General features: G+C 62.1%; 1 protein-coding gene across 2 annotated transcripts in view; it reads right to left on the bottom strand.

Moving 5' to 3' along the window:
* Positions 1-5,220: 5,220 nt before the first annotated feature.
* WFS1 (wolframin ER transmembrane glycoprotein) overlaps positions 5,221-21,181 on the bottom strand; it is a 29,403-nt gene continuing 13,442 nt past the window's right edge. For both annotated transcript variants that reach the window (XM_023253329.2, XM_023253330.2), the window contains exons 3-8: positions 19,214-19,296; positions 18,337-18,481; positions 16,152-16,322; positions 14,565-14,645; positions 11,826-11,971; positions 5,221-7,813 (exon numbers count right to left, since the gene is read on the bottom strand). In XM_023253329.2, the coding sequence (XP_023109097.2) occupies positions 6,005-7,813; positions 11,826-11,971; positions 14,565-14,645; positions 16,152-16,322; positions 18,337-18,481; positions 19,214-19,296 (2,435 nt within the window). In that variant the 3' untranslated portion in view covers positions 5,221-6,004. The remainder of the gene's footprint in view (positions 7,814-11,825; positions 11,972-14,564; positions 14,646-16,151; positions 16,323-18,336; positions 18,482-19,213; positions 19,297-21,181) is intronic.

Genomic DNA, 21,181 nt, shown 5'->3' with positions numbered 1-21,181 from the left:
AGTGAATGAGTCGTGTAATTCACCTGCAAAGCCGATGACCATCTCATTCGTCAATGGGCCGAATAAGTTCACCTGGGAAGGATGCCCATTTCTCTCGGCAAATCTACTTGATCATTCACGCATTCCCTCAGCAGACGTGTTCTGAGCATCTGCTATGTGAGCGGCGCTGATGCACGTGGCTCTGAGCTGGGACGCTGGACCCCAGCCGCTGGGACACAAATCTTGGCATTGGAGGTGGCCGGAGGTCTTGGGGATGTTACCCACCCGTGCTGCCCTCCAGTTTGCTCATCTGCAAAGCGTGGAGAATGACAGTACCCACCTCAGTGGTGCAGGTCAAACAAGAAGATCTCTGCGTAAGTGGTCAGCGTGTCACCTGGGCTCCCGGGGAGCCCGTTAATGACAGTCCCTCTCACTGTGACCGAACGTTCCACGAAGCCCCGCTGAATGCTGCACCTGGCCCCAGCCATCCTGGGGACATGGGGACAGTCTGTGCCTGTGCTGAGAATGAGGAGGGGGCTCACTGAGGAGGGTAGCAGGGGCTGCCTGCAGGAAGGAGGAGGGAGCAGGGTGGGGTGGAAAGGACAGGGTGGGGGCTTAGCTGCAGCCTGGAGCCACCTGCTGACCGACAGCGCCAACACCAAGCAGGCTGGTCTAGGGGTCCGAGTGCATCCCTGGGCCCCTCGCACTGCTGGCCAGTGTCTGGATTCCCTGCCGCCGTGCAGGGTGGGAGCACCGCTCCCACTGCACCAGCAGCCTCCCCCCTTCTGCTGGTAACTGGGCTCTGTGCTGGGCAGGGAAATCCCTGCTCCCGGTGAGCGCAGGGTGACTGGAAGCATGGAGTGCCCTGCCCCTCGGGTCCTGGGGTTGCCGTGTGGCCCCTGACCCTCGAGAGCCAGGAGAAGAATGGCATGTGAGCCCCGTGCGAGTCCGTGTGAATGACTGTGGGGTTCCTGCTTCTGACATAACAGCCTACACTAGCCTGGTGGTTTCGCTCTGCAAGGCTGGCAAGAGGAGGCAGAAGCGGGACGCGTGCCTCTGTCCCTAAGGCCACCGCCTGGAAGGTGCCCGCGTTCCCTGCCACCCCTGGCTGGAAGTTAGGCACACGGCTGGGAAATGTGGTTTTTCTTGACCAGCTACAGGCCCGGCTCAGAGTCAGGCTCTCCTGCCATGGAGGGCACTTGGGGCGACAGAGCAGCACGTCTGTGTCTGTCGCCGCAGAGAAATGGGCTGCGACTCGTTCTTTCCAGCGCTTGTTCCTAACCCGCTCCCAGAGGGGCCCCCCGGAGCCAGCCAGAGGCCACCGCCATTCCTGTGACTTGCCACCAAACAGTCCCTAGAGGATAAGGACACCTGTGCGCAGTGTGACTGTCACCAGGTAACACGGGCCCGTTTCCTGTGTGGTGGCGCGAGCTAAGGGATGACTGTCCCACGGTAACGAACAACGGCGACTTTCTGAAGGTGCTGACGGTGGCCAAGAGCCGGCAGATCCAGAGGGGAGTGGGGGGAGGGGCAGCCGGGCGGGTCCTGGGTGCGAGTCCAGCCCGCGGGCAGGTGCAGGTGAGGCCCCAGGGAGAGGCCGGGACACTTCCCAGGAGGAGCAGGGTCCTGACCCACAGCCTGGCTGCGGCTACCGAGCTGTGCGCCTCTGCATGGCTGACTGGGGAGGCAGGGGGGTTGGTAAAAGGGGAAAAAGCCCCGCTTTCAGAGATAAGCAGTGAGCGGGAGGCACCTGGGGGCAGTCAGCAGGGCAGTGGGTGCCGGGCCCTGGGGACTTGAGCCTTGTCACTGGCCCACATCCCACACCCTGTCACCCCCGCGTGGGTGCACCGGTCACCATCAAAGAGCCTGGGCGTGTTTTCGTCAGCCGGCAAGGGGGTGCTGGGGAGGCCAGGCCCTGGGACCGGCACCACGTGGGAGGGCTCCCTCCAGGGACAGAGTGGTGGAGGCAGCTGGGGAGTGAAAAGTGGGGCAAGTACCCGGGTGCTGGGTTCAAGGAGAAGCAGATCGGGACACCAGCGGGGGCCCGAGCAGGGCCTGTGGGGCGAGGAGTCAGGATGAAGGCCCCCAGGTTCCCCTTCCGCAGGTCCCGGCCGCGGGCGGGCGGGCGGGCAACGCTGAGCAGGGGGGCTGGTGATGAGGCCGCACAGGTAACGCGGCAATGCGGGGATCGGGGAGGCGGGGGCCGCAGGGCCAGCGGAATGCGGACGGCGGGGCTCACCCGGGGGCCGGGCCCCGCCGCCACCCAAGTACTCGGGGTGTTGACAAGTGCCTCCGCCTCCAAGCCGGATAAGAGGGCAAGTTGCGCAGAAAGAGAAACTGGACTGTGGAAGCACCTTGAGGGTCCTGGGAGGAGGGGAGCGCACCCCGGCCCTCTGCCCACTTCCTGCCACACACCGGCACGTTTGTCCCAGCCGCTCAGGGGCACCTGCCTCTGTTGGTGCGACACCCGGAGGCACGGCGAGACCCCAGCCCTGGCGCAGACCCTCCCCGGTGCTCCCAGAGCCCTGGAGGATGCGCCCAGCGGGTGCTCGGACACAGCGCTGACCGATGGCAGGCTGCCCCCCGTTCTTACCCCGCGGGCCCGAGGGACGGCCCCAAGCCCCAGCAAAATGTGATTTCTTGGTGGCCCGGGAGCAAGAGCAGGACGTGGTTTCCATCACAGCTCTGCTCCCCTCCTGGCCGAGTGACGCTGGGCAAGTCCCACCCCGTGAACCTGATCAATTCTCAGACGCGAAATGGGGGGCGAGGGGGGGAGGGGTGGCTGCGCGGGACCTGGGGGTGTCGCCCGAATCACTTCACGTGAACACGGTGCCAGAGCCACGGCCCAGCTCTGTTTCGGGGGACCCTTTGCCCCCCGGCCGCCTGAGCTCAGCAAACCCCTGCGTGAGCCTCACACCGGTCCTGGGCCGGGCGGGTGGCGGCCTGTTTATCAACAGGAAAAGCAGGACAGCAAGCACCTCAGGAAGCCTCGGGACCAGGCGGGCCAAGGGCGTTCTGATGTATATGGCTCCTTGGAGGCAGTCCAACGAGGCGGCGTCTCGAACCAAACAGCTCAGAGCCAGCCAGGTGGACGGAGGCCGGGGACGGCCTCTCCGTGTCTTACTGGGGCCCCGGCTTCGGAGCCAAGAGGGCCTCCCAGCTGCTTGTAGGAAGTAGTAACAACCCAACCTGGCCTCTGGGCCTGAGGCTGTATCTTCTGGGACCCCTGGCATCCTGGACCACGCCCGAGGCCTTCCAGTGGGTGCCCTGAGTGATGAATCGGCCTCTGACCTCCCCAGCCCAGTCCCTCCCCTGGCTGTCAGAATGGGGCACGCCCCGCCCCGTGCTCCCGGAGGCCTTCTGGCCCCCATCCTACCTCAGGCTGGACGTGCCTCCCTCCCTGGGCTCCCACAGCTTCCCATGTCTGGTGGCAGGAGGGCCCTTCTGACCCAATCAGGGCCACTCACACCCGCTCTACGTGACTTTCCTGGGGGTGGGACCCGGGTTTGACTCCAGCTGTGGAGTTACAGCATCTGCTCAACATCACGGTGCAATAAATATTTGCTCGTGGGTGGCAAGAAGTGCGTCCGAGGCTCATTAGTTAAGTTAAATAAGGAATGTTTTAGGTACCGGCTGAACTTTCCTGGACGTGCAGCCCTGAGGAATTGGAGGCGGGGTGCCCAGGGGGCAGGGCTGCAGGCAGGTCAATAACCCACAGTTATTTTCATAAAGTTTACGTTTCAGAAAAGCTAGAAGGGGCCTTACAAGTCGTGCGGTGAGGGTCTAAAGGCACAGACCTGGGCACTGAACTTGCCCAAGGCCACAGCTGGGAGGCACAGGAGTGGGATTCACACCAGGCTGTGGGCTCTCACCTGCCGGGTCTATTGCACCTGAACTTACAAATAACACGCTCTTCACTTGATAGATTGGAGTTGTGCACAGCATTTAAGCTTAAAAAGGGTTTCGTTGCGAAGTCTGACCTAGCCCCGACTTTCCCATTCTGCAGATCGGGGCACCGGTCTGGGGACAGGGGTGTGGGTGGCCGGTCACAAAGGGGTCCGTGATGGGGGCAGGGGAACTGGGGTCCGACACCCAGTCTGAGGTAATCCCCGCGAGCTATCACCACTCCCTGCAACAAGCAGGGGACTCTGCTGGGGGCCGAGTGGCAGCGTGGTGGCCCAGGGGACAGATCTCCGCACAACCCTGCCAGGGTGCAGTGCGACCTCCTTACTGAATCTGTTTTCTCCTCTGGGCGGCAGGGCCGTCCCTGTACCTCCCAGTCCGAGTGCAAGGATCATATGACGTCGTCTGCGTGCCCCCCTCTCTGGACCGCCAGCGGTGAGCCTGGGAGGCAAAGTCAAACCGTGAATGCACTCGGTGGCCTCCCGACACTGCGGGGCCAGAGAGGGGGATGGGCTGACTTTCACCTCTCCTCACTGCCCCCGGAAGAAAACCAGGAGCAAACCCAGCGCAGAGGGATGCGGCCTGGGGAGCACTTTCCGATGCATGGGATTTCAGGAGGACCCCCGGACAAAGCAGGATGAGCCAAGGGTGCAGGGACACAGCTGCCACCTGCCATGGCGACAGGAGCCACGTCCACGGAAAACGGAGGCAGCCGCACCTGGACGGTCGGTGCAAGGTCTCCGAACCACAGAAAGAATGTAGGAAGGACTCCACGTTTCCCGACCTCTGCAAAGATGTGGACCCACTGCTCCCCGGGCGTCTGCACACTGGGGAGGAGCGGGGTGCCGGCTTTGTCCTCAACGTCGGGGAAGAAACCAAAGACCCGAGGGACTCAGACACCCGTCCCTGTCTGAGGGGGCACGAAGTTTAATGGGGGACCCGAGCCACTCCTCCAGCACCCCGAAACGGCCGAAGCCCTGATTATGTGACTATGGAATGATCATTGTGCGTCACTGAATACGGGACCCGGTGTCACAACCTTACTGCCGACGGGATGGCTCTTCCCAAACTGTGAGTCACGTGTATGCCATGCGATCACTGATGGGAGTTTCACGGGCGATTCTGGCCACGCACACGTCTCACCCTGTAAGGCGTGAGCGCACAGCTGGGCGGCCCCCGGCCTAGAGGCGGTGCCAGGGTGTGTGCCCTGGCAGGCGAGTCGTCGGCTATTGAGAACGTCCGTTCTGCTCTTTGGAACTCACCTGTACTTAGTTCAGTGCAAGTGTAGACACCTGTTCTCACGAATGTACAAGAAAACAGCTCTTTTAAAGAAGAGAGTAGGTTTCACGAAATGCTTTTATTTTGGCTGCTTTGGGACCCTGTTTCCTGGTGCTGAACATGGCGAAGCTTCTCTGAGCACCAGGAAGGGACACCCCAGGTTCCTCCCATTTCCTGATGCCGTGGATTCAGACAAGCATCTCACAAGCTCACCCACTGCCCACTAGACAGGAGAGCCGCAGGGCAAGCCCGTGGGGCCCCGGGCTGCCGCCTCGCCCAGCCTCTGACCTTGGGAATCGGGCGGGGCCCTGACCGCACGACAGAGCTCAGGCGGTACCCGAGTAAGCCCCAGATCGGCAAGCAGCTGTCGAGGCTTAGCAGTGACCAAATAAATAAGAAATCCTATCACCGAATTTCACAGCAGCGCGTTTGGTTCTTTAAAAAAACAAATCCGACACGAGAGTAAACGGGGGAGGGGGGGCGGTGCTTGGAAGTGGAGGGGAGGGGGAAGGACTTCCTCTGTAATGTGCTTTTCAGGGCCCAGAACTGCCAGGCTGGAGGGCCCATCAGCTTCGCTCCGCAAGGTTGGGGCTGTGGGTCGAGACGGCATGCAATTTCCAACGTCATCGCGTTCCAGGCGGGCAGAGACGAAGCTCACGGAGGTGTGAGCAGGCTGCATGTGACAAGTGCCACATCCGCACACGTGCGTGCACGTACACACACACACACACACACACACACACACACTCTCAGCGTTAGTGCCGTGCCCTCTGGCTGGGTGGCCACACGCGGGCTGGAGGTCCTGGCAGGGACACGCGCGGACTCCCTGGCCGGGGACGCGCCCTCACACCGCCGACAGGAACGGGAAGAAGAAGAAGTCAAAGGCGAACTTGACGGCGCCGTGCACGGTGCTGCGCCAGTCGCGCTCGATCTTCACGTGGCGCCGGGCGGGTGTGAGCTGGGCCATGCAGTTGAGGCAGCGGATGGCCTTGAGCTCGAAGACGGGCCACTTGCTGCCCAGGCGGCCCTCCAGGACGGTGCTGAACTCGATGAGGCTGCCCTGGCGCAGGCTGAGCAGCACGTCCTTGAACTCGCCGCTGGCCCGCAGCACGAGGTCCTTGGTGACGTCGTCCTCCTCCGGGCTGCGCGAGCCGTTGGCGCCGCTGTACGGCATGCCCACCGTGATCTCGAACTTGTAGCGGTCGAACTTCTTGATGTGGCAGGGGTGCTTGGCCAGCAGCTTGAGGCGGCACAGCTCCTCCTCGGCCGTGGGCGCCGTGCCGGGGCTGCAGGACGGGTAGGCCTCGCCGTACAGGCAGCGCATCCAGTCGCCGATGAAGACCGGCAGCACGTTGACGGCCGACTCGGCGCTGTTGTCGATGTCCGTCACGCGCACGTACTTGAAGCGGCCCGTCCACGTGACCCTGTGGCCCTCCAGGTGGCTGCACAGGATCTGGGTGCGGGCCATGTTGGTCTCCTTCCAGGCCCGCGGCCCGCACAGGAAGCCGTACTGCTGCCAGGTCAGCGTGGAGTTGTAGACCTTCATGCCCTCCGACCGGTACACGTAGAACCAGCAGAACAGCACGATGGCCGTGATCCACACCAGGATGAGCTTGACGATGGAACTCCGCGTCAGGGACTTCACCACGCCCACCACCGAGAAGTTGGCCTTGGTCCACCAGCGGAACAGCAGGGGGATGCTGCACATCACCACGGTGACGGCGACCTTGGTGAGCTCCAGGGACAGGAACCAGCGGGCTAACTGCACCACGCCCATGAGCGCCAGGCCGGCCACCAGGATCGGGAGGGCGAACAGGAAGAGGAAGTAGCCCATGCTCGCGCGGATCAGCCCCAGGCCGGTGGACTCCAGCAGGATGACCACAGAGAGCTCGCACCACATGAAGCAGACCAGGTAGGGCACCAGGTAGCAGTAGGTGCCCTTGAAATTCCTCAGCTGCGCCATGCGGAAGAAGAGATAGAGCAGGTAGACGTAGAGCAGGCAGGGGACGCTGACGTTCAGGACGACCAAGTGGCCGAGGGGCACGGTGACGAAGGTCTGGCCCAGGAGCTTCAGGTGGTGCCAGTCGAAGGGCAGGGAGGGCAGGAGGGAGAGCAGGCCAGCGGCCACCTCCGTCACCAGGGCCCTCCGGGTGTAGGGCTCGGCCGAGGTGCTCAGGCTCATGTAGCTGGTGGCCGTGAAGAAGATGGCCACCACGGCCAGCTCGGAGCAGGGGATGAAGTCCTTGCTGGCGACGGGGAAGGAGAAGATGACGAAGAAGACGGACAGCAGGAAGTGGACGTAGGGCTCCAGGTGGTTCCAGCCGAAGTTCACCTCGGCCTGCTCCACGTCCAGGTTGGGCTCAAAGCGCAGGAGCAGGCCCGTGAGGCTGCGGAAGCTCTCCCAGGCCCTGCTGTCCTGGAAAACCTTGAGGGTGCAGATCACCATGGAGACGAAGGACAGGTAGAAGACGACCAGGGGGACGAAGAGGGCGAAGAAGTCGATGGTCAGGTTGCTGATGATGAAGAAGAAGATGAGGGCGTTGATGTGGTGGGTGGGCACGATGGTGGACAGCCAGTGCATGCCCGCCCGGGACGCCATGTCAATCAGGTACTCCTTGATTTCCATGATGGCGTGCAAGGGGTACTTGACCACCTGGGGGGCAGAGACAAAGACGGGGCATCGGAGGCAAGCGGGGACAGGGCCCCCACTGCCGTCCCCGTGACCCGGCCCGGCCAGCCTCCCGAGCTCTGCGCAAAGCTAACGGCTCACCCCTGGGCCCCTCGTCCCAGCGGGTCCTTCCCCAGGAATACCCTCTCCAAGTGGTGACGTCCTCCCCATGCCCTGCGGTCTATACAGACCCTCCCTCAATTCCACCCAGGCCTGCACGTCCTGGCCCCTGTCCTCTGCACCCCTGGAGCGTGTCCCCTGGCTCCCCTCTCGTGCCAATCTTTGCCAGGGATTCCAGACTCTTGTGAGCCAGTGTCCCCCGTGGGACCCCGAGTCCCTGGGGGAAAGCACCAGGGCTTGTGACCTGATCCCCCACCCCCACCCCCACCGCCAGCAAGGGCTGCCCTGCTGGGCCTCGGCCCCCCAGCCCACTGAGGACAGAGGAACTGATACTTTCAAGTCCACACAGGGCTCTGAACACTCCCAGGAGCCGTGGTAGCTGTAGGGGCTCCAGAAAGAGCTCCCTGCAAACGGAACCATGGGGCTCACGTGAAAGGGGCCAGAGGAGAGGTGCTCGCCAGTGGCAGGGACCCTGAGAACCAGCCGCCTGCCCCCGCCCACCTCCACACACCCACGCCGCTCAGAGCAGACACATAACCGACGGCCACTTCTCCAATCTGCACCCAGTGGAGAGGGCAGGGCACGGCGGAGGCGGGCTGGACCCCACTCCTGCCCGGTTTTCTCTGCAGGACTCCCAGAGGCTCCCGGCCCTGCCAGGGCTCAGGAGGTGTGGTGTGGAGGGCAGGGGTCTGGGTGTGTCTGGAGGGGCAGAGACGTGGACCCCAGACCACACAAGATCACCCACGTGTGGGGGCACGGAAGCCCGGCTGCCACCCAGAGCCCACCTCACCACTGCCCCGGTGAGGTGGGCCCCACGGCCTCCGCCCATGCCCTCGGGACAGGCTCTCTCTGCCTGCCCTGCCGGGGTGTGGAGGAGAAGACTGGCCACGGAGGGGGAGCCTGAGTGAGTGTAACCAAGGGATCACAGCAGGATGTGGCTGGCAGCTACAGGGGACCAAATACCCTGGAAGCAACGGCATGGGGCACGTTCCACAGAGAAGGGGCACCCGGGCTCCTACAGGAGTCCATGGCTCAAAGAACGTGTGTATGCCCACACCTGTCTGTACACACACACACACACACACACCCGTGTGAAGGTTACATTCCTTCTCCTGTGTCTGTGACAGCCCAGCCAGGGAATGAACAGATCGGTACCCCAGCTAACTACTCCCCCAGCTCCCCGGGGCTAGTGACCTTCCCGGAAAGCAGACATCACACTCACACGTGACTGGGGACGGCCACCAGCGAGTGCTGGGCACTGTAACATTAGTCTCAGTGGCTACTTATGATGCTTGGCAGGGGGCAAACAGGCATCCGGGGACACACACGTGCTCCGGGCTTCCCCTGGGGGGGGGGCCCTCTGACAGAGCCAGGCTGGCTGGAGGTCAACGGCCTCAGAACGAGCAGACAGGTGTGTCAGCAAGGCTGGCGCAGCCGATCCCTGGGGACGGGGGCCTCGCTAGCTAGTGGCAGACGGACTAGAGGCGTCTCCCGGCCGCTGTGGTCAGTGGTCATTCTCCGTGCCCTGCGGCTGGGACCTTGAGATGGGTCTCAAGTTCTCCCCCCAGGCTCCGAGCCACTCACACCTTTTGTTTTTTGCCCTTGAGGCCACACAAAGTGGTTGAGAGGATCTTTCAAGGACAATGAAGCTTCTCCAACCTAATGCCCAGCTTGTCCAGGGTGTCCGGCCTCTGTCGGCTGAGGCCTGAAGGCCACAAGGACCAGGGAGTCCTTCCCTTTTAGGGTCCCAACTCTGTCCCCGGTCACTTCCATCCAGACCCTGTTCTTGGGGACCCACTGGATTGGGAAACAGAAAACCTTTCTGTAGACAAAGTCCAACAAATTAAAACAAGCTGTTCTTTGAGCAGGAAACAGATTTTTTAAAAAAACAGAGCAGGGAGTCAGTTCTACGACACGAAGGTACAGCGCGCTCTGGCCAGGTCGGAGGTTGTCGGCCGCTCTGCTGACCCAAGAGGCCAGGGCTGTGACGACAGGCCGCTAACCAAGGGGCCCATCTGGTACCCGGCAGGTCACGGCAAGGCTCAGACCCCGGTGAGTGTTCACACGTTGGACCTCGCGATGACTGACGTGAAAACCGTGTGGATTTTACTGCATTTACTCTTACGACGGTTTCATCTGCCACAAAAGAGGCCGGCGCAGCCCGGGGCCTGGAGTCTGGAGCCTTCCTGTGGGGGCCACATGCACTCATGGAGGCACCAGGCGCCTCGCTGGGGCCAGAAGACAGAGCACACCGCTCTTCCTCTGCCTCCAAAAGGCTATTAAAAGCTGCAACAGCCTCCAGTTTTGGAGACACCTGCTAGGATTCACCGTCTCTTTTGCAAAAGACTTTTAATGAGACAAACTATAGAGGCATCCAAGTGCTCTGATGGTTTCAAAACCTGAAGGAAACTCAGAGCCCCGTGTACTTCTTGTCAGAGTACTTTAAATCTCTTTCCCAGAAAGGACTCTCAGACGTCTCCCAACACTGCGAGTGACAGAATTTACTGTCCCAGCCAGGCTGCTTTGCAAACAGGCATCATTAGGGGGGACAGCGCAGGCCTGCCTGCGGGCCCTCCAGACTCACCTTTCACCTCTGACCCTCACTGGCATTTCGGAAGCACCTCAGCTTGGCCAAGAACAACGGCCAGGGCCCCACCCCCCTTCTCTCCAGTTCTAAGGAAACTAAAAGCAACTATCTGTGAACACACAGCCCCAGCCTGTCAGAGTGGACCTTCAAGAAGGTCGTGACCTCCCTCGGTCAAGCTCCTTGGCCATCCTGGCCTGTGGCTCGCCACAGCACCTGATCTCGGGGGACTCACGCAGCTCGCTGGTTGGTCCCGAGCGCGGCCATCGCGCCGGCCGCCCCGGTCTGAGCCTCCGCATCTGGGCTCCCGGCAGGTGCTACACCAAGCTGTCTCCGGCACGGGGACTCCCCACGCTTCCTTGTCCCCCCAACTCCTGCCTGCTGGCGGCCCAGCCGTCGCCTGCCCCTCTGCCCCACTGATGGTGAGTCACCCCGGTTCCCACTCGGCTCGCACCACACGGGTGCTCGGACGACTAAGGCCACGAGCTTCTCGATGATTCGTCTGCTCAGGGCCGCTCGTGCTGGGTCAGGCAGCCAGGCTGGCGGAATCACGGTAGACTCTGCAAGTCAGAGAGCTGACCTGGGGAACCGCCTGCACCGTGGTCGCGATGGCGTGACCAGGGAAGTGAAAGCTGTCACAGAAGGGGCATGCCCCGCCATCCCTGCCTTCTGCACGTATTTGTACGCCCCGTGCTTGCTCCTCACTGTCTGTGGCTGCTCGCGGGCCGACAGCGGGGGCCAGAGTGTCTCCCTTCCGTCCGGCCAGCCCACAGTGGCCTCTTTGCTACTATCCACACTGCACTTGGCTTTCCCCCGAGCCCCCGCGGATCTGGGTAAACAGGGACCGGCAGGATCCTCACGGTCTCTCAGTACCAGCACTCTGCATCTGGGGAAAGGCATCTTTGCAAAACCGACCTCCATTCCGTGCCGTAAACGGATCATTTTTCAAAATGACAAGGTCTCGGTGAAAGTCGGACTCCAGAGCCTGCCACTCTGCTGCCTGTGGTGTTCCGCGGAGAACGGCCCGGGGGGTACCCGTGCTCGTCCGTCACACCCGCGCATGACCGCCCCACCTGCGTCCCTGGGTTTGGAGCCTGAGTGCATGTGAAAGGCCCCTCTCTCGAGAACACACCCTCATGCGGTTATGGGGACCATCCCTACGGGGCACGCCTCCCCAGACAAGCTGCCCAGTCCCGGAGGCTCCCGTGTCGCAGCGGCCTCCTGCCCGTTCCTTCCTGAATGGCACCAGGCTGCACGGTGAGCGCCCTTGGCTGGGCCCCTGGCCCCACTCACCTTCAGGCGCAGGGGCAGGTCCTCGGGGCTCTTGCCCACCAGCTCATCGTCGTCATCGTCCTGCAGGAACAGGTTGGCGGGGATGATGCCCTTGGCATACTTCTTGGTGATCTCCACGAAGTCATCCAGCGCTATGTAGCTCTTGGCTGGGGCACAAGAGAGAACAGCACAGGGTCCGCCCACACCGCGAGCACACGGTCACCCCGCACGGATGGGCAAGGCAGGGGACGGTGGCTGGGCCCCGGCGGAGGGAGGCCGAGCATGCCAGGCACAAACCTCTCTGTCCTGGACAGACAGGTGGGCACAGATGGGCCAACCGGGAGAAGAACAGGCACCCTGCCTCCTCGCCTTGGGGACAGCAGTTCCTCCCTTGAACCTCCAGCTGCCCAGCTCTCCAGACCAGGGTCTGCCCCCACCAGACCTGCAGCCACCTCCTCTCCTTCAGCCCTGGCTGCTCCCAGCTCTGGTGACGGCCACCTGCAGCCCATAGCCCAGCCACCTGCCCCCTCTCCACTCAGCATGCGTCCACTGAGGACCTACTACGTGCCAGGCACCGTACTAAGCACTGGGAAGGCCTGGTATGTGCACACGGACCCAACGTGTGCACAAGTCTGGACTCCTGGTCTAGAGGGGTCGTGCTAAAGACAGCTGGCTGCCAGATGCGACCGGCTGCCCCCCAGAACTGTCCTCCAGGCAGAGGGAGAGAGGGGAGCCCGGGGAGGTGCAGTGAGTGACTCGGCACAGAGATCACGATCGTGAATGGGCCGCCAGCCCCAGGGCTGCCGTTCGCCAGGCGCTTCTGAGGCCTCCCACGTGGGGACTGCGTTCTGGACACTGGGGACAGAAGCCCATCGCAGAAAAGAGCGACAGACAGCAGCAAGAGCAAAGGAAACAGTGTCTGGAATGCAGTGAGCACCACGGAGAGGGCGGGGCGCAGACAAGGGTCTGTTCCTTAACACGAGCCGGGGTAGCGGTAAGGGTCAAGACCGGGCAGCCTTGGCGGGGCCCACACAGGGACAGGTAAGGCTGGAGCCAACATGGAACAAGCAGGGGAGAAAATGGGGCCCAGTGGCCTGGCCCAGGCTGTGAGACTGGGGTCATGGGTGGCCTCTGATGCCACGAAACTGGCCACCAAGGCGTGGCGTGTGGACACAATGGGGCGTAAGGATGAGTCACCAAGGACTCGGACAGAGCCATTCTGGTGGGATGACGCGCAGAAGGCCCCGGGAGAAGTGGGGAGAGGAGCCAAGAAACGGACCGCATGTGCACCTTTCCACCTTCCTTAGAAAGGGAAGCAGAGAAACAGGGCAGGTGGCTGCTATGGGCACGAGGGGCCCAGAGAGGGTCTCGTCTTCATTTTCTGAGGTGGGAGGAATAGGCACATGTTCATAAGCTGCTGGGAATGTCCCAGTGAGGAGGGGGGGCCGGCAGCCCAAGCCAGAGGGGAGGCCGGCCTGGCCGCCTGATGGCGGGGCTGGGACCCGTGGATGGCACTGTCCACACCCGCCTGGAGAGGCCACGTCTCTGCCCAGCTCTCAGCACGGGTGGGCCTCAGACCCATCCCTCCCAGCCCAGAGCACGTGGTCTCCCCCAGGACCCCGTGACCTTCTGGCGTTACAAGGTCCGCAGGAGAGCTCCGAGCCGTTAATCAAAAAAATCCCCAGGGTGGAGAAGGCAGAGCTGAGCAGGGACCTTCCGAGATCGCCGCACCGCAGTCCTATTTCGGGAGGAACTGACCCTCACGAACCTCTGCCCAGAGGCGCGTCTCACCCCAGACAGGCTCCCGGCACCTCTGCGCAAAAAAACCCCTTAAAACCTCCCATCCTTCTGGTTCCTATCGGCCATACACTTTCCTCTCCGCTTCAGGGTCCTACATGCCCGGGGCCTTGGGGAAGCCGGGCCCAGGATGCGCTATGCCCCCAGAGTTCCAACGACACGTCAGAGACAGACAGTGAGAAGGGGGGAAGCACGCCCCTCCCTCCACCCCTGTACAGAAGCTCTCAGGGCTGGTGGGGCCCTCGGCTCTCTAATCTGACCACCACTGTGCAGAAGGGGAAACTGAGCCCCAGGGAGGAAAGCCAGGCCTGCCTGAGGTCAGGAGGAGAGTGTGTGGCCGAGCTGGGGGAGGACCCAGGCCTCCTGTCAGTGGTGAGCAGCTCCTGGGCCCCTCCCGTCTGTCTCCCCTGGAACTCGGGCCCCGGGGAACTCTGACCCCACCACCCGGCCGGGCAGCTGCACACAGAGCATCTGAGGACCTCTCCTAACTGGATGCCCCAAATCCCCCATTCCCGACCTTCCCGCAGCCCGTGCTGGGGGGGCCCCCACACTCCCTGCTGGGAGCCCCCCCCTCCCAACAACTGCCCTGCCAGGCCATTGTGTGCGGTTCCCTCCCCTTTACCCTTCAGGGGCTAACTGCCTCCTCATCCTTGCAGACTTACTCAGGCACCCCAGATGCACTCACCTTCCCCCCATCCCTCTGCCCTGCAGGGATCGTCACACTGCCCTCCTCTGTGCCCTGTCCCTCTTCCCTCCAGGCCATGCGCTCCTGCTGGGCAGAGTCCAGATCCCACTGTCCAGAACACCGACAGCCCCAGATGGGCTGGGAAGAGAAGTCCGTCCCGCCTCCAAGGCCTTGGGGCATGTGCTGTGGTGCCCAAGGAGTGGAGGTGGTGCCCGGCTTGGGGGGCCTAACGGCTGGGCCAAAGCTGTCACAGGTGCGGGACTGGAGGCCATACTCACATTCGCTGCTAACCAAGCGCTCCAGCACCCGCCTCTGCTTCTGTAGGGACTTGGGGACTGGGCCTGGCTGTGCCCCTCCATCTGTATGTGACAGAGCAGACAGAGAATCAGAGAACAGGACTAACCGTTCCCACATGCCCTGCGGCCCTCCGGAAACCGGCCCCTGAGCTCTGGGGGCTGCAGGGCCTGGGGCCTCCTTGCAGCCCTTGGTGGGCACAGCGAGGGCCACCTCTGAGCCTCTGCCCACGAGGCTGACTTGGCACCCAGGGGGCACAGCCACCTCCTCTGCGGATGCAGCCAGGGCTGAGGACACACCGCAGTTTCTGGTCGGCATAAGCTTTGCTGGCACCGTCCCTTGGCATGATTTTCCCCTGATTCTCCGAACAGACGGAGCGCCTGGGGCCACGGGTCAGGCCTCTCCCGGTCTCCCCAGCCCTGGTGCTGGAAGGGGCCCCACAAGAGTCTGCTCAATGGCTGAGCGCTGAGCCGGGACTGAAGAATTCTGCCCCTTTGTCAACATCCACCACCTGCCGCGCCCCCAATCCGGCAAGCATTCCAGTCTGCCTGCCAGGCGCCAAGGCGTGCCTTCGCAGGGTCAGGTCAGGCAGTGACAACACGAGGTGAGAAGCACTGTGACCGAGAGTGACGGGGGGCCACAGGGGCCCGGACACGCTGGGACTGCCTCGGGGCGGGGGGGGCAGCGGGTGGGGGCTGACCTATGGCACTGCAGGGCCCCTGGGGCTCCAGGGGGCGGCCCCGAGCTCGTCACAGCAAGCATGCCTCTCCGGGTGCTGCCGCCCAAGCCCCAGGCCTCTCGGACGCCTCGGCTCGGCCCCAGCACCGAGAGAGCTGAGAGCCAAGAGAGCGGGCTGGTCGCCAGAGGTCTAGTCAGACAGGGGTCCTGCCCAGAGACCCCGGGAGAAGGGGCAAAGGTGTCCACCGGGCAGCCTTCTCTGCTGCTGGTAGGTGGCCCCAGGCCCTGTCGTGTGTACCCAAGGGCAGGAATCAACTTTCTGAACAGCGGGAGGCAGGTGCTCCTCGAGCTGATGACGAGGAAAAAGCCAGGTCGGGCCCTGGGAAACGAAGGGGCCGCACCCAGCCAGGGATGCCCGTTCTTCTGCCCGGTCTGTCCTTCTGGCTGGCTGCCGGGTCAGGAAACTGGGGGAGGGGCTGTGGAGGCCGGAGATGAGGCCTGCCTCGGGGAGGCCATCAGAGCCACAGCCGGCCCCACACCCCTGGAACCGCGAGTCCCTGCCGGCATCTGCTACTCTCCCCCAGCTTCTGTCCCCTCAGGAGGAGCAGGACACCCACGAATGACATGATCTACAGCTCTGCCTGCGGGCGCCCAGCCCATCGACTGTTCCAGAGCTGAGGACACGGCTTAGGAAGGGGACCCCAAGAACAGGACGGCACCCCAGGAGGGACCCTCCCTGAGCCTTACTTAGAGGAGACCCGTGAGGTCTCCGAGACGAGGTCCCTGGGAGCCCCCAGTTAGGCTCCCAGAGTCCCCATAGGGAAGCCCCCAGAATTCCAGAGAAGCCCATGAGGTGCCCGCGGGAAGGGCTGGTCCCCACGAGGCTCGCGTACCGTGCTCGTTGACCTGCCCGACGTTCTCCAGCAGCTCTGACACAGCCACCTGCTTCTTCTTCTTGGGGTTGAGCTTCCAGTACATGACCAGGGCCGCCTTGCGCACGGCCCGCTCCAGGTCAGTCTCGGAGGAGAGCTGCCTCACCTCCTGCTCGTTCTCGAAAGTGATGCCTAGGAGACAAGATGCGTTAAAGGCCTCATCCCGCCCGCCTGGGTGTGCTTAGCGATGCTCTGGGCCCAGACCAGCTCTGCTGCGGGGGCTTGGGAGGGGACTCAGGCGACAGGTTTTGCAGGCACCTGTGGTCACCAGGGCAGAAACAGACATTTGACCAAAAAGGCCATCTGGCCAAGTCCCGGACTTTCCAGCTCAGAGCACGGCCTGGCCCTGCAGGAGGCGACCCGGGGGGCAGGCGGCCAGGGAGTCAGAGACAAACAGAGTGGCATGTAACCATGGGCGTCAGAGACACGTAACCAGGGCCACCGGCCTGGGTGCAAGAGCGGGACTCCCCTGTGTCCACGGCACTTCCCGGGCACTGCCCCTCCTAAGACGGCCGGGAAAGCTGTGTCCCCGCACGGCTGCCTTTCCGAGGGAGACAGAGACTCGCCGCAGAGAGAGACGGGATTTTTTCTCCCTTTACACATCTTCCAAATTTTCCACCTGAGCACACGTTTCTCTCAAGATCAGGAAGCACCCAACGTGAGAAAGTGGGGGTGCGGAGCACGTGAGGCCGCTCCCGGCCCCGTCTAGCACCCGCCCTGGGTCCCGGGGTCCCGACTCGAGCCCCTCTTCTGGGCCACGTGGGCCGTGGGCCCGGCCCTCCCTCCTACTCCAGAACGGGAAGGTGGGCTGGCGAGAAATCCCGGCTAACAGAACGCCACCATTCCAGGTTTTCAGAGGCACTAGCCCCGTTTCCAAAGAAAGCAGATTCTATATAAAAAATGTAATTCTAAAAACGGTACAATACAAAACCAGAAGAAAATACACCAGACTACAGAGCGTTTTCTTTCTGGGTTTCCAAGTTATGAGTAATTTGTATCTTTCTGTTTTCTATGTATTCCACGTTTTATATGATAAGCATCAAACACTTCTACAATCTGGAGAAACTTTGTTTAAAAAAAACCCATTATGACATACCCGTTCCTTTGTCTCTGAGATGGGAAGCCCCCAGAAGCACACTGCTCCACGGCACCAGGGACAAGCCATTTCCCTTGGGCAGGATAATGGAATACGCGACCACACGTGGCCGGGCTCTGCCTCGCTGTCCCCCCCACCACCCTCCACATCCGTTCCCTTCCAGGCATGAATGCATCTGAGCAGATCTTCACTGGCCCACGGTCTCCCAGACGTTCGGCCCAGACCGGATGCAAAGTCAGTCCAGGGAGTTCCATCCTGACCTCCGGCCACTGTCACATTGTCCTCCTGCATCACAGGGAAGCTGACTCTCCAATGGCTCTATGATCCACTCCTCAATCTGGATTCGAACTCAGAAGGGATCTACTCACAGACACCTACACACACTAAAGATAGGATGAGTGGCTTTGTTGGCTAAACATCCCGTGTTATGGTCTGGAAACAACGTCCAAATGACAAAAGCACTGGCGAAACAGAATTTACACTTATTTCTCGAGAGCGTCACCAGCTTCAGGGGCATCGGGTGGCCGGTCGGTTGGGTGTCCGACTTCGGCTCAGGTCATGACCTCACAGTTCGTGGTTCAAGCCTCCCCGTCAGGCTCTGTGCTGACAGCTCGGAGCCTGGAGCCTGGAGCCAGCTTCGGATTCTGTGTCTCCTCTCTCTCTGCCCCTCCCACTCTTACTGTCTCCCTCTCTCACTCAAAACCACACATTAAAAAAAAAAACCCAGAGGGGCGCCCAGGTGGCTCAGTCGGCTGAGCTTCCGACCTCGGCTCAGGTCATGATCTCACGGTCCGTGAGTTCGAGCTCCCGTCAGGCTCTGTGCGGACAGCTCAGAGCCTGGAGCTGCTTCCGATTCTGTGTCTCCTTCTCTCTCTGTTCCTCCCCCATTCATGCTCTGACTCTCTCTGTCTCAAAAATAAATGAACGTTAAAAAAAACCCCAATAAAACAAAGAGTGCCACCAGCTTCGTATTCTCCCCCTGCTGTTACGTGCTGATGTAGCAAGAAGCCGTGTGTCCCCGGCAGCCACCGCAGCCTCCCGCGGGCCCACCTTTCCTGTCCGCCAAGCACCGGCGGAGAAGCTTCACCGCCTCGCGCCGGCCCTGCTTCGCGGCGAGGATGAGCCAGCTCACGGCAGTGCAGTTGTTCAGCTCCTCGTCCGCGTTGCTGGCGAGCTGCAGGTAGTGTTTCCCCACCTGCGGGCGAGAACCCGGTCAGGCCACGCTCCACAGCAGTCCCCACGCGCATGCGCCGGGGCTCCGGCTCTGTGTGCTGGCCCCGACCTGCTCCCCATGGCCACGCAAGCTCCGGCTTCCAGACCCTGTCCTGCCCCAGTGTCCCAGGCAGCCCGCCTCCCCGACCCCATCACCCGGGCCAGCCCGCCTCCCTGACCCTGTCACCCAGGCCAGCCCGCCTCCCCGACCCCCATCACCCGGGCCAGCCCGCCTCCCCGACCCCGTCACCCAGGCCAGCCCGCCTCCCCGACCCCATCACCCGGGCCAGCCCGCCTCCCCGACCCCGTCACCCAGGCCAGCCCGCCTCCCCACCCCACCTTCTGGGAGCTTCAGACCTGCACCAGGTTGGGCCTGTGAGACCCTCTCAGCAGCCCCCGGGGAGGGTATGGTGCCCCCTCTACAGAGGACATGAGAGGAGGGTGGAGGTGCTGAGGGCAGGCAGGAGGTGGGGAAGGTGTCCCAGAGGAGGAGGGGCCCAAGATGAGGCGTGAGCCGGACACGGGAGAGAACACGGGGTCCCCAGGGGAGTGGCGGGAGGCCGAACGACGCGGAGACCATGGAAGAGAGGGGGCCTTGCACACAGTGCGTAGTCAGCCGGCTCCCCTGCTCCCTGTTCACAGGGCACCCGCCCCTCGCAGGGCCGCCACGTGGTGGGGCCGAGGCCTGAGCCTCCCACCCACACGCCGTCCTCACCTCCGTCTGTGCCTTGGGGTCCCCCGCCTTGGCCTTGTCCAGGACTTCCTCAAAGGGCATTTCCACATCCCCCTTCACGGGCCCTTTAGCACAGAAGAGAAGCAGACAGAACGTCACGAGGCCGGTCCTTGTCGCTCGTTGGGAGTGGAGGGGACTGCGAGAATGTGCTCAGACCCGGGGTAGCTCTGTGGAAATCCAGGCCAGACGTGGAGAGAACACTCCAGAAAGCTGCCATCCAGGATGCAGACAGCCCCAGAGCACGGACAGCAAACCTGCCACGGACGGGGGTCTTCAGCAGCGGCTCAGAGCGGCGGGAAGGACATGGGGGCCCCGACCCCAGTCCCACCGCCACGCCTGAGGGCAGGCCTGCTTGAACTGGGGCTCCAGAAAGATCCCAGGGCTCCAGCGGGAAAGCCCCTGACCCAGATAAACACCTGTGCCCCAATAAACACTCCAAATCCACGTTTTCCAAGACTGTCGTCTACATACACCCGACTTTTGGGGGTCACAATCTGTGCACGCACATTTTGACATATACACGTTTACAAAGTGGATCATAACCGATCTCCCACGTTACCCTGTGGTGAAATCCAGCATTGCCACAGTTCAGAGATCCGGTCAGAGGAACACGCCCAGGGTGCCGGGCCCCTCCACTCCACTGGGCCCTTACGTGATTCCCAATACTCCCTGATTTTATGAAACGGTGCCACAAACCACTCCGCGTATGTGTTTCCTTTCCTGGCACAGGCCTTTCAGTTGAACCCTAGGCCCAAGGCCCAAACAGCTACGGCTCACGCTGCAGCCTAGTCTCCAAAAAGTTACCCCAAGTTACACAGCGTCGTGGAACCATACCAACGTCACCACAACCTTACCAGCAGTCGGCAGCATGACAATAAGAAGTTGAAAAACAAATCCTTTTTTACCAGTGCCTGTCTTTGATTTCCACCACCGATATTCGGGGGCCCACGTCCGGCTCCTCTCCCGCCTCCGTTCACCCCGCATCCCACCTTGGCAGGCATAAGACACCTCGCAGTAGCTCACGGGATGCGGCCGCAGCACTGCTGACTTCACAGCAGGTGCTTATTAGACACGACAGCCTCCTCACTCTCTAGATGTTTCTGGAAACGGGAGGCAGAATGAAGGGAAACAAAAACGGTCCCCAGTAACAACACCCGATGACCAGCCTTCCTGATTGGTTCATCCAGGCCTTTCCCAGCTCTGCCTGTGTCAGCCAAGGCCACAGGCTGCTGCACTCCGGGCACCTGAGTCCACGGGCCACAGGACTCCGGGGGGATGCGACAGGGGTCTGAGCCAACACGGCCCGCAGGTTCAAAGGCAGAGAGGCACAGGGGACTGAGGACACAGCTCCAAGAGGGGAGGCTTCTTCTCAAGACCTCATGCTAAGGGACACACACTATCGCCCTCCTGGTGGGCGGTTGGAAAATACCCTCCCTGAGGAGTTCGGACTGGACTTCCTCCCTGAGGTCCCGGGGACCCTACCAGCAATGGACTCAGCACGCCCACCCTGCCTGCCCTCGCGGCCAGGACCCTGGCTCCTCCTGAGCCAGCCAGCAAGGTCACTTCTCCCTTCTGGCTGCTGTCCCAGCCCCTCCAGCCCCTGGATGCGCTCTCTGGCTTAGAACAGGAGAACACAAAGCCTGCAGGCTCCCAGGGAAGGAGTGTGGCGTGGAGAGAAATCTAACCTGCGTGGGACTGTGCCTTCAACGTCAAAGTGCTGTGTGACCTAGCCAGTTATTTTCAACCTAATCGTTAATATCCACCCAACAGGACGGTTATAAAGAACGAGATACTTCGTATGAAGTGGCTGGGTCAGAGCCAGCATTCCCAAAACGTAGGTTTCTTTTCAGTCCATGCTCCCCACCTCTCAGCTGACCCCAGGGCCTTTGCTCCTCAGTGACACTGCACTTCCCACCATAGCGCCCATGGGGCGCCTCCCACAAGTTCAAA

The sequence above is a fragment of the Felis catus genome, chromosome B1 (genome assembly GCF_018350175.1).
Source record: "Felis catus isolate Fca126 chromosome B1, F.catus_Fca126_mat1.0, whole genome shotgun sequence".
Classification (NCBI taxonomy): Eukaryota; Metazoa; Chordata; class Mammalia; order Carnivora; family Felidae; genus Felis; species Felis catus.
Note: the sequence above shows the minus strand (reverse complement) of the source record. Positions and strands in the feature narration are given on the sequence as shown.